Consider the following 12,500-nt stretch of genomic DNA (forward strand, 5'->3'; position numbering starts at 1 on the left):
ACTGTAATGTACTATAATGTAATGTACTGTAATGTAATGTAATGTAATGTAATGTAATATAATGTACTGTAATGTAATGTACTGTAATGTAATGTAATGTAATGTACTGTAATGTAATGTAATGTAATGTAATGTAATGTAATGTAATGTAATGTAATGTAATGTAATGTAATGTAATGTACTGTAATGTAATGTACTGTAATGTAATGTAATGTAATATGATGCAATGTGATGTAATGTAATGTAATGTGATGTAATATAATGTAATGTAATGTAATGTAATGTAACTGTAATGTAATGTAATGTATGTAATGTAATGTGATGTAATGTAATGTAATGTAATGTACTGTAATGTACTGTAATGTACTGTACTGTAATGTAATGTAATGTAATGTAATGTAATGTACTGTAATGTAATGTAATGTAGTGTACTGTAATGTAATGTAATAATGTAATGTAATGTAATGTACTGTAATGTATGTAATGTACTGTAATGTACTGTAATGTAATGTAATGTACTGTAATGTAATGTAATAATGTAATGTACTGTAATGTAATGTAATGTAATGTAATGTAATGTAATGTACTGTAATGTAATGTACTGTAATGTAATAATGTAATGTGATGTAATGTAATATGCTTATTCTAGTTATTCTAGTAAATAAATAATAAATCCATAAATCAAAGCAGGACTAGCAGTTATATCAGTTAGAGTTAACAGTGTAACATCATTTATATTAACACTTACCTGACAGACCACTGATGTTATTCATTAACAATAAGGAACTTAAAGTAAAGTAAGAACGTCAACACTTCCGGGCTGAAGACAGGGTTAATTAATGCCTGAGTTCGGTCTCTAAGGCAGATTTCCCTCTTCTCTCTGTACGGTCTGCTGACAACCTAACGCGTGTTCTTGAACATAATCGTGGTTTCAATCATACATCCAACTGTGAATCAACCACGTCTTCACAGTTTGATTGCTGAAGCGGCGGTGCACAGTCAGCTGGGTAATATCTTCCTGAAAGACATTACTGAGGGTGAAGTTCACTCACTAGCAGGCTGCTTAGAAACGGAGCTGCGTTCAAGGCCGGTAGGCATTTCCAAAACTGTTTGTTTAATTAAGCAATTAAACAGGCACCTTTACCATGACATCTTTAGACTATGGTGTTGTTGATAGAAGATGGGAAACAAATGAAATGACACATTGATATTTTCTCAATTACCTCTGCGGGTGTCAAGTCACTTCAATGGCTCTGGTTTATTATTATTATTATATTCCTTTATATTCCTTTATTGATCCCCATGGGGGAAATTCAAGTGTTGCAGCAGCTCAACTACACAGAAACAGATAATAAATACACATACTATACAATAAAATAAAAATAAAAATAGAATAAAATAAAAAATAAGAATACAAATAAAAAAATGTACAGTATATCCACATGGGGGGCTGGTCAGCATGATGACAGATGTTTTAATCAAAATAAAATAAAAACAGACTTGGTTACCAGGGGCAAATAATTAAGAAATGATGGCTTCCTGTATGTTGAGGGTTACCTTCCCATTGTTGGACATGTGGACACAAACATGATCATCTCAACGTGGACATTCCTGCTTTAACCTGCACCTCTCTGTAGTGTCTGTGACTGCAGCAGGACTCAACGCACATGTTGTAATTGTCTCTTTGAAGTGGAGAGAGGCCTTGATGTCAGTGGGACATGATGACATCAGCCATCTTCATGTCTCTTCTGCTGTCTGGCCCTCTCAGCTGTCTGCTCCAGATGGCGAAGATCATCTCTGGGTTCATCCCAAGTCTCTTAAACTGCCTCCTCGATTCCCTCACTTGATCAGCTGTCAGTCTGCTTTAACAGCTGGAGAGACTTTTGATTTTATGTCTGCACACATGATCACTGTACTAATATTAATAATGAAACACAGTAATCATCACTGTACTAATATTAATAATGAAACACAGTAATCATCACTGTACTAATATTAATAATGACACAAAGTAATCATCACTGTACTAATATTAATAATGAAACACAGTAATCATCACTGTACTAATATTAATAAATCACTGTACTGATATTAATAATGAAACAGTAATCATCACTGTACTAATATTAATAATGAAACACAGTAATCATCACTACTAATATTAATAATGAAACACAATATTAATAATGACACAGTAATCATCACTGTACTAATATTAATAATGAAACACAGTAATCATCACTGTACTAATATTAATAATGAAACACAGTAATCATCACTGTACTAATATTAATAATGAAACACAGTAATCATCACTGTACTAATATTAATAATGAAACACAGTAATCATCACTGTACTAATATTAATAATGAAACACAGTAATCATCACTGTACTAATATTAATAATGAAACACAGTAATCATCACTGTACTAATATTAATAATGACACAAAGTAATCATCACTGTACTAATATTAATAATGAAACACAGTAATCATCACTGTACTAATATTAATAATGACACAAAGTCATCATCATCAGAGTAGAAATGTATTTATCTCTGCAGCCTGTTACCTGTTTAACAAACTGCACTGAGTATTTATACTGTGTTCTGTGTATTTATACTGTGTTCTTGTATTTAAACTGTGTTCTGTGTATTTATACTGTGTTCTGAGTATTTATACTGTGTTCTGTGTATTTATACTGTGTTCTTAGTATTTAAACTGTGTTCTGAGTATTTATACTGTGTTCTTAGTATTTATACTGTGTTCTGTGTATTTATACTGTGTTCTGTGTATTTATACTGTGTTCTTAGTATTTATACTGTGTTCTGTGTATTGATACTGTGTTCTGTGTATTTATACTGTGTTCTGTGTATTTATACTGTGTTCTGTGTCCTGCTCATAAGGACCGATTTCTACCGGCGGAATGCGTTTGTCTTATTTATTAATTATTAACGTCTGTATGTTTTGAAATTCGGATTGTGATGTCATTCTTAAATAATCCGAATATGATTATGGTTTCTCCTAAACACTGGAATTAATTTATTAGGCTCAATGTTTGGGGGTAAATTGGAATTACATAACTCATCAACCAACACTCAGGATTTATTAGCCTCATATGAATGAATGGAAATGAAGATAAATGATGTAAAAGTGTTTCTACTGACAGACAGACTCTCCAACTCTTTAACTCTCTCTGACTTTAATGCATTCAGTGTGTGATCTGTCATCACTCTGGTATTAAACTCCAGTGATGATGAGTTATATCAGATCAGAACGATCGGCTGCAGCGTCCAATCAGATCACTGATGAACGATGAGGGGGCGTGTCGGCGGAGCAACACTTCCTGGAAGGAGGATCTCGTGCATCCTCGCTCATGGCTCCTCGGAGATCCCTCCTCCCTCCTCCCTCCTCGCTCCTCCCTCCTCGATCCTCGCTCCTCCCTCCTCGATCCTCTCCTCCTCCTCGCTCCTCCCTCCTCGCTCCTCGATCCTCCTCCTCCTCCCTCCCTCCTCCCTCCTCGCTCCTCCCTCCTCGCTCCTCGATCCTCGCTCCTCCCTCCTCCCTCCTCGCTCCTCCCTCCTCGCTCCTCTCTCCTCGATCCTCGCTCCTCCCTCCTCGCTCCTCGCTCCTCCCTCCTCCCTCCTCGATCCTCTCTCCTCCCTCCTCGATGCCGAAATAAGAGCTTTGGAACGGCCGTCAATATGGCGGCGCAGAACGACTTCCAGTTCAAGCGAGGAGCGAGGAGCGAGGAGCGAGGAAACGACAAATAAGAGACTTGGCATGTACCCTATTACAGAAGCTATAGACTGGTCTGTTAGTGGGCTGGAAGGGTCTTTGGGGAATTTGTTAATCCAAACTTTTTACCTCCATCCTGGGTTATGATCCTGATCAATAGCTGCACACAAATATCAAAACAGACTTGGTGCTATTCTTTATTTCAGTCTTCCTTGGTGACATATCACATAGTTTCTTTACAAATACATTTTGGTCCAGAGTAATATGTTGTGATAACAATTGTAAACATGTCCTTAATATATTCTCCAGACAAACCCATATTCAGCAAGCTGTCCGCTAGTTTCCCTTCATTTCCCAACATTCAGATAGTTTTAATGGCAATATAAACACTTAAGTAAATTACATTTTTGTGTTGCTTAAAATCAACACTCTCAGTAGTAAAACTTTGAATTGATTTAAACCTAATCTTGTTTTATGATGACACAACTGTATCAAAAATAAATCAGCTTCTCATAATAAGGCACCAGGTTAAGTGTAAATTCACTTTGCAATGAGGTGAATCTGGATGTGGATTCTGAGGTAAAATCACTGCTACTAAATGTTTATGTTTCTGAACTGAATGAGTAATACAGCAACTAAGAGAACGACAGAAAATACTTGCGTGCCTTTGTCGTTTTTTTAAACACCTGAGTGGAGTGTACAGTGTAAAACCTGAAGCAGTTATCATTCTCGCATTTTCTAGCACCAGCATTAAAATAAGTTCACCAAGCCACTGAAGACAAGCAGGTTGGGCACTGCAGCTACACCGAGCTCCTCTACTTCACCAGTCCTATGTTACGACACTTAGAGGGACAGTTCATTCCAAAATCAAACACAAAATTGTTTCATCTTACCTACAGTGTTTTTTTCTCGATCTAGATTGTTTAGGTGTGAGTTGTTTTGTTTTCGAGATGTCTGCCTTATCCCCATTACAATGCGACTACATGGCACTTGGCTTGTGGTGCTCAAAGCACCAAAAAATACTTTTGAGAAACTCAACCGCAATGTCTCTTTCCACAAATCATGACCAGGTTACTCAAGTTAATCCCCAGACTTTGTTTTGAGCACCACAAGCCGAGTGCCATGTAGTTCGATTACATGGAATCATCCAAAACTAGGCAACTCACACCCAAACTATCTAGATTGATAAATAGCACTACAGATCAGAGGGAAAACGTGTACTTTTGATTTTTGGGATAAACTTTACAGACAATGGTTTAGTTTACACTTTTTGGGCAATGACAAATATGTTGTAGTTAGCAAACAATAATCACCAGTACTTGTACATTAGTTAGTTTAAGTAAGAAATTTAGGTAAATATAACAAAAACTCTAAAACAATGTGGACTTGAACATGAAGAGTGACTTCTTATTAAGCAAAGGGCTGGTGCACGAATATGTTTTAGTACACAAAAAAATTACAAAAAGCAAGTGAAATGATGACTCACTGAACCACATTAATATCATGTTTCCTCTTCTGTCCTCTGTATCTAAGAGGGAAATGGCAATAATTAATTTGCTACTTATTTGTCTTGGCATAAAAGGATAATTGTGCAGTTCATGAAACAGTAGGGCATTTCCCACTGATCCTTCTTAAGCTGCATATCTTGTATATTTCTCAGATTTACATGTATTTTGTTCAAGGCCTCTTCAAGCTGACTTTCCAGGGGGGTTTAGGCTTTAAGACGAGTGACCAAAGCGTTTATTCTGTTGTTGGCTCTGTGAATGGTACCACCTTCCTCCCGGCCACAAACACCTCTACTATGTTGCGATCATCACCTGTCAAACAGAAAGCAAAGTGGACAAACGAAATGGAGAGTGGCCCATTAGAGTTTAAAGAAGTTTGGACAAGTTGAACTGAAATTGACACTCACCCAAATTCAAGAACTTCTCCAAAAGTATCTAAAATTGAAGTGTTGAAATTAGTGTTACACTGGAATCAAATTTTCTTCTTTATTCATTTGTGTGTAAAAGTTGTGAAAAAAAATAAAATAAATCAAGCCCCCACTACTAACCTTTGGTTTCTCAGGCTGGACCAGGTCGATCGGTCCACCAGGAGCAGCTACGTTCACCCTCAGGGCGTCAAAGTCTTTGCCCACTTCAAAGTTCCCTGTCTGGTCATCCAGGGACAAGGCTACAGACAAAACGCATCATAAAAGAAACTGTTGTATTCTTTAGCCTCCTGTAAAATTGCAATCAGTTATCATCAGAAAAATATCTGGTTCCCATGGATACATGTGTGTTGAATCAGGCATTTCTGCTGTAGAGTGACTTAGAGGGGGCAAAGGCACTTCAGTAAGTGTTGGTGGAGAATATGACAAACAAAGAGACAAAACATGTTTTAATTGTAACTTTTAAACAATGCCACTTCTGTCTCCGAGTGTTTTACCCTGGCTGCCTCCCAGTGTGGCCAGTCTGAACACCTCCTCAAAGGTGAGTGTGACGTGTTCAGGGTCCTGGATGGTCAAGACTTTGGATGAGTCCAGAGTTCTCCTCACAGCGTCCAGCATAGAGGACGAGTAGCCCCCCGCCACGTCTGACGCCACAAACACAGACCGGATGAGTGAAATTGACACAAGCATTCACAAACACGAAATGTGGATATGAAAAAGCATCACATTTTCAGATTCACGCTGCTTTGAGGCTTGAAATTAAAAACACCCACTACATCAGATGTTAGATTAAAAACACTAGAACGCAGTTAAACCAGATATCAAACAATTTTTTAGCAGCTATTTCACTACCGTCCTCCAGTTCCCGTGCACACTTGAACGTACGGGGCAAGGAGTTTCCGAAACATCAAACATAATTTTACTGCTTCTTGAGAGCGTAAAGGACTATGTTAAAAGTTGCCTGGCTTTAATTAGAATTCAAAATTCATGCTCCCACCTGTTCCCAGCCCCAACTTCACTTTGTGTTTCATGACGTTGCGAACATTCAAGATTCCACTGCACAACCTGAGAAAATATATAGATAGTGAGAGGGTAAAGTTTCATCTGTTGCATGTCCTTGCTTTCAGGCGGTTACAACACTATGTTGTACTGTATTGCTGAAGTGCCATTTTATTGTTACATGCAAATCTTCACGAGACTTCATGGCATTTGGTCGGTGACTTACGAAATGTTGGAATTGGGACAGTGAGACAAAGAGGCTCCTGTCTCTCTGAACACAACCAACTCTTCATCACTGAGGTGGCAGCCATGAGCCATCACTGTCTGTGAATCATTATCGTCATCATCATTTTTCACCAGCATTTGTGTTTTCTATAAGAGGTCTGTCTGCGTGTGTGCAAGCAGAGATGTGACCGTGTCCTCACCTTGTCAGTAAGCAGGTTATGTTTGAGATAGACGTCTGTGTATGACTCTGAATCAGGAAACAGCTCCTTTACAAGCTTGATTTCCTCGATGTTTTCACTGATATGACTCTGGAAATAAACAAACATTTGTCAGACATTAAACCGCTGCGTTATCTTTGCTCTAGGCTGCAGCATTCAGATAGAGCCGGAGGTGTGGCAGCGCAATCACAGAACAACTGAAGCCAAACATTATTCTGACATATTAGTTTTTTCATTCTTGCCCGTTAACAATTTGCCTTTTGAAAATTGCATGCGTGTGCATTTATTTCATTGCACAAAACTCCCACAGGTACAACACTTAACCGTCTCTATGGCAACAGTCCCCTGTGGACATAGCCTGGTTTGGTTGCCACAGTGAGCTCACCTGAATGTGCAAGTTGTTCTTCTTAGCGATTGCTCCCAGCTGTCCTAACAAGGCTCCTGTGCAGGATGGAGCGAAGCGGGGAGTCACCACTGGTCTCACCAGAGGGTACTAACCACAAAACACCAGAGGAGACAAGGGAGTGACAGCAGTTTAAAAATCCCCCAAAATCTTTTAGATCCTAATGTTATTCTGTTTATTATATTAAATAATCTTACCTTTTTGTTCAAGAGCTCTGCAATGAACCTTGAGGGAACAAAACATTGACTGTAACTCATTTGGCGCAGCCACATTTGCCCAAAAGTTTTTCCAACAACTGTTATACAATGAAAAAACTAAATCTGAGCGAATTTACGTAATCCCAGGCAATCTTTTTAGGTACACTCAAAGAACAAACAATGATCTTGTCATTTTTTACTTTGTTCCACTATAATTGCAAAGTGAGAGGGGCCATATGAAGTAAGCCATCAGTAACAGTGTTGTGGGTTGCATTGGACCAAATTAACCCTTGTCCTTTCCAAAAAGGAATACAAGTTTAATACAAAGGGTGCAATGTCCACTAATCAACCTGTTAGAGTAGATTTGATTTTGTTGTAGAACATCTTACATTAATTGAAACAATAAATGCTGTGAACCTAGTTATCCACATGGGAAAATATAAAGATAGAAAGTGTAATTGTATTTGAAACAAATACAGAGAAACCAGAGAAAGCCGAGGCTAATCTCGTGTTCGGGGACAGAAGGCTATGGCGTTTTACTGGGGCAGAGGGGCAGAGGTCAAGAGGAGGAGAAGTCCAATCAGGCAGGGTGGGTAACGGGGAATCAATCGAAGGGTAAACACGGGAAAGTCTGGCATAATGCGGAGAACGATCTGGCAACGGGTGAGTGAGTGACTGGGGTTTAAATACAGATGTGAGCAGGTGAGCAGAGTGAGCAGGTGAGAATGATTGAACTGATGAGGTGGGTGTGGCAGACAGGTGCACTGAATGAACTGATGAGGTGGGTGAGATGTGGAGTGACAGGAGAGAAGGGCTGAGCTGAGACAGGCAGGTGAGGTGGGAGTGGCTGAGAGGTGACAGAGTGACTAAAACTGAAAACTGCCTCCGACAAACATTGAACAAATTTTGTATAACTAAAGTTTTGAAAGGGCATACAGATTGTAAGCCACATCCTGTTTGACACTGCTTGAAACACCATTTTTATCCTAAATCAACTGTACATGCCTAAAAGCTTTCCTGATGAATTAAACAGTCACTACTCACCTGCAGGTTTCAGCTTGAGACTCCTGATTGGTCTCTTTGTAATGTTTCACAAAGTTGTTCCTGTCCATACACACCTTGCCCACAAAGGCACGCTGTCCAAAGTCATCTGAAAGAAAAACATGGATGATCGTACAAGAACGTGAACAAACATAAATCCGTTAAGTCAGTGTATTTGCTTTTTTTTTTTAAAGGAAGCTGCATGTACTTTGTTTTTCATATCACTTTGTCAGAAAACTAGTTAGTTAACTGGGATTTGAGCTCAACAATCTTCATAATGTCACCTGTCACCTGCAGCATATCACAGCATTCCAGGGCTTTCATCTGTCAGAGTCAAATCCCTCTGTCACTCAGAAACCCTAATCCCACCTACCATACAAGTGCACTTCATCTTGAAACACTAGTCCTAATGAAACATGCCCAGCTCCATGTTGAATCCACAATGATGATGTGTTGTTTGTATCACGAAAAAAATGCCGGATTAAACGCAAATTAATACAAATATTTTTCGTAAACCAAAATATAGAGATGATCATTTGACAGAAATGATCTCAAAACACTTTATTCAGTTATTCTTTGTCTTTTTCAATTTGAATTAGACACAGCACAATCAGCTGACATGTATGTGCTAAACCTGCTACCTTGTGCATACTGTAAAACTGTAAAACTCACACAGGTGATTTCACCTTTTTTTGGTGACTGACTCATGACTGTGTGTGCGTGCATAGAATGTGCTCGATTGCATTCCTCTGTCTCCCCTGTTAACTTTATTTCACCTGGAACAAATTACACATCTTTCATTCTTATCGGGACCTAAGCAGATGTCTGATACACCTCTTTTACAGTAGAAAATGTTCGCATGTCATAGCAGAAAAAGCCCATATCTATTTAATAACGTCAAAAACGACTGCATTCAATCTAGGTGGGCTGGATTCAGCATCCTGGCTCACTGGCACTGGGTGAGCAGAGACATTACTATAAATGACCATTCATACTTTTGTTGACATTGTCACTTATTAATTATGATTAACACAGTTGATTGGTGATATTTATATTAATTACACACAGTACAGACCGGAGAGGGAAGCATGTGATAGGTGATACCCACCCATGTTAAGTATAGTAAAAGGCTTTTTGCTTCAACAAGTCTAGTGTGACAGATACTGTACATAATCAGCAGGTCACTCAGGGACTGTGAGAGAGCTTTGTGCTACTGTGACCAAACATGTCCAGTCTAATCATGCAGAAAAAGTGCACATATATATATATATATATATATATATATATATATATATATATATATATATATATATAAGGCCCAAAATTCAATCTGATATATACATCAGATTGAATTTTGGACCTTACAAGATTCTTCCTTTGGGAAAATATATCACATTTTGCAACATAGCACTTGCAAAAAATAAATAAACTTATAAATTCAACAAGCAAAAGGAGAAATTCTCCATTAATTTCAAATATGTGCTGGAAATTCTCAAACACGCATATGCACACATTTGCTTATGCTGAATAACAACACGTTTAGTTCAAAATGGAACAGCTGCTCATAACAGGACAAAGGTGAGGGTTCAAGGACCCTGATAACACAGAAGGACGGTTGCTGCTAAAGCCAGTCAATTCAGTACAGTACAATAATAACACACTTTTGTGAGTGTGTGTGTGACTGTGTGTGTGTGTGTGTGTGTGTGTGTGTGTGTGTGTGTGTGTGTGTGTGTGTGTGTGTGTGTGTGTGTGTGTGTGTGTTTGTGTTCACTATTGCACAACATGACACCATAGTGATAAGGACAAGGTGTAAAGGTGAACAAAAAAGGGTTTCCAACCAAGTTGGGACTACCAGGGCTGTTCTGACTTTAGAAAAACATATCAGCTGATTGATGCACTCTCTGTTTGACTATAATTAAAGATAACAATTGCAATTACTGGGCTGAAGCTGATGTATTCTTTACCACAGTCGAACAAAGCATGTGGTTCCACTGTCACATTGTAAGCTGCTGATCTGCTTATAAAAGTAACAGCTTGTATATGACAGGTAAGACTTGCAGACTAATCATCTCTTTCTTTATGCACCCTGTGACTGTGATCATAACCTGGCTGTGTTGACGGACTAACTTTACAACAAGTATTTCCGTATTTCGTTTTTGATCTTTTTAGCAATAGCCTCCATTGTTTGTCGTTGGGGCGGTGCCATATGAAGTGCCAACTTCCCAACCACCCACAGGTGCTATGACCTAATTATTCTAAACTAAGGTCTTGATATTTATTTCTTAGAATATTTACAGTATTCTGGCCTAGAATCTTTATATGCAACTGTGTGTGTGTGTGTGTGTGTGTGTGTGTGTGTGTGTGTGTGTGTGTGTGTGTGTGTGTGTGTGTGTGTGTGTGTGTGTGTGTGTGTGTGTGTGTAGGAATTGTGTGTAAGACATCTTACTTGCGATCTGGCCCAACAGAAGAGAGGCATCTGTATGTATGGTAGCAAAGTAACAAGCAGTGGTTGTTCCGTTTCTCAGGGTCCTTTTCTGTAAGGCAAACCGATCATATTACAGGATTAAGACAACATTCTAACGTTATGTCTCTTTTCTATACACACCCTTCTCAAACTGTAGGCTGCGTGACAATAGAGGGAACCTCAAAGATTTGAAACTTGAAGATATCAAACCTGTTATACTTGCCGAGTGCCACAAAGCCCAGTTTTGGCTGCCTATGATAGATGCACAGCAACTGTACCCAATATGATAGCCAACTATTTCACAATGCCATAAAACTCACCACTACTTGAGAGTAGACCCTGCGGGCAAACTGCAAGTCCTTGAAATGTGACTCCACAGGAAAGGTGTAGGTATTGAGCCACTGCAGTAAGGGCATATCCAATGCTGTGCCGGCGTAGCTGTACTGGCTTGCATGGATGTGGGTGTCCACCAGTCCTGGCATGATGAACTCACTGCAGTGCAGCAAGCCACAGAAATGGTTAAAGCATACAGTATTGTTTTTTTTATGGCATAGCCAAGAACTGATTTTCCATTGATAAATTCAATGTAGTCAGTTATTGATTTACATATTCTACTTACTGTTGAACCAGTTGAGTGACTTCAGTTGGACTGAATCCAAAGGTCTGAGACAGCCTGTCAAGCTCTGCGCCCTTCTCAATGAAAGCGATCTAATGGCAGAACGTATAACAGCGAAGAGTTGATGATTACCAAATGTAGGACCAAATGTTTACCATTTAGTTTATTTCAATCAATAACTTCTGTAACAAGATATGTGTATTCTGTGTTAGATTATGAAATTAGCACCTTTTCTTGTGTACATGCCTTTGATGGTGCTGAAGCACAGTTCTTACCTCTACTGATCCTTAATAACCAATGTATGATATCCACAATGTCCACATATTGTATTTCCGTATCAACATAGTGTACGCAGATGGTTTAAGGTAATCCTATGAATTTTAATGCCACCTCTTGTATTTGAAGAGAGTACTTCAGACTGTCATTGATGTATGTTTTGTGTTTCAAAACTTAAGTGGGCCAAATTGTTAAAGTTGCTCAGCAACAGCACTGTAATAGACAAGTAGGTCATTATGTCACAGATATGTCAAAACGGACGTTTCTACCAAACTGTTCCCCTTTTTCCTCTTTGCGCAACGTTTAGGAGCAGACCCTGACATATGGATATTTATCACATCAGCCCTTTACATGTTTTAAAAACTAAAAATAGTAAAGTTTTTTTTCAAAT

At 38.6% G+C, this 12,500-nt stretch overlaps 1 protein-coding gene across 1 annotated transcript in view; it reads right to left on the reverse strand.

The window, feature by feature from the left end:
* Nucleotides 1-5,292: 5,292 nt before the first annotated feature.
* LOC129114878 (guanine deaminase-like) overlaps nucleotides 5,293-12,500 on the reverse strand; it is a 7,535-nt gene continuing 327 nt past the window's right edge. The window contains exons 2-14 of the mRNA XM_054626765.1: nucleotides 11,837-11,925; nucleotides 11,538-11,709; nucleotides 11,200-11,287; nucleotides 8,757-8,862; nucleotides 7,713-7,740; nucleotides 7,498-7,605; nucleotides 7,095-7,202; nucleotides 6,896-6,993; nucleotides 6,668-6,735; nucleotides 6,168-6,314; nucleotides 5,794-5,912; nucleotides 5,653-5,680; nucleotides 5,293-5,557 (exon numbers count right to left, since the gene is read on the reverse strand). Coding sequence (XP_054482740.1) covers nucleotides 5,481-5,557; nucleotides 5,653-5,680; nucleotides 5,794-5,912; nucleotides 6,168-6,314; nucleotides 6,668-6,735; nucleotides 6,896-6,993; nucleotides 7,095-7,202; nucleotides 7,498-7,605; nucleotides 7,713-7,740; nucleotides 8,757-8,862; nucleotides 11,200-11,287; nucleotides 11,538-11,709; nucleotides 11,837-11,925 — 1,236 coding nt within the window. The 3' untranslated portion in view covers nucleotides 5,293-5,480. The remainder of the gene's footprint in view (nucleotides 5,558-5,652; nucleotides 5,681-5,793; nucleotides 5,913-6,167; nucleotides 6,315-6,667; nucleotides 6,736-6,895; nucleotides 6,994-7,094; nucleotides 7,203-7,497; nucleotides 7,606-7,712; nucleotides 7,741-8,756; nucleotides 8,863-11,199; nucleotides 11,288-11,537; nucleotides 11,710-11,836; nucleotides 11,926-12,500) is intronic.

This window comes from Anoplopoma fimbria, unplaced genomic scaffold, assembly GCF_027596085.1.
Source record: "Anoplopoma fimbria isolate UVic2021 breed Golden Eagle Sablefish unplaced genomic scaffold, Afim_UVic_2022 Un_contig_10726_pilon_pilon, whole genome shotgun sequence".
NCBI lineage: Eukaryota > Metazoa > Chordata > Actinopteri > Perciformes > Anoplopomatidae > Anoplopoma > Anoplopoma fimbria.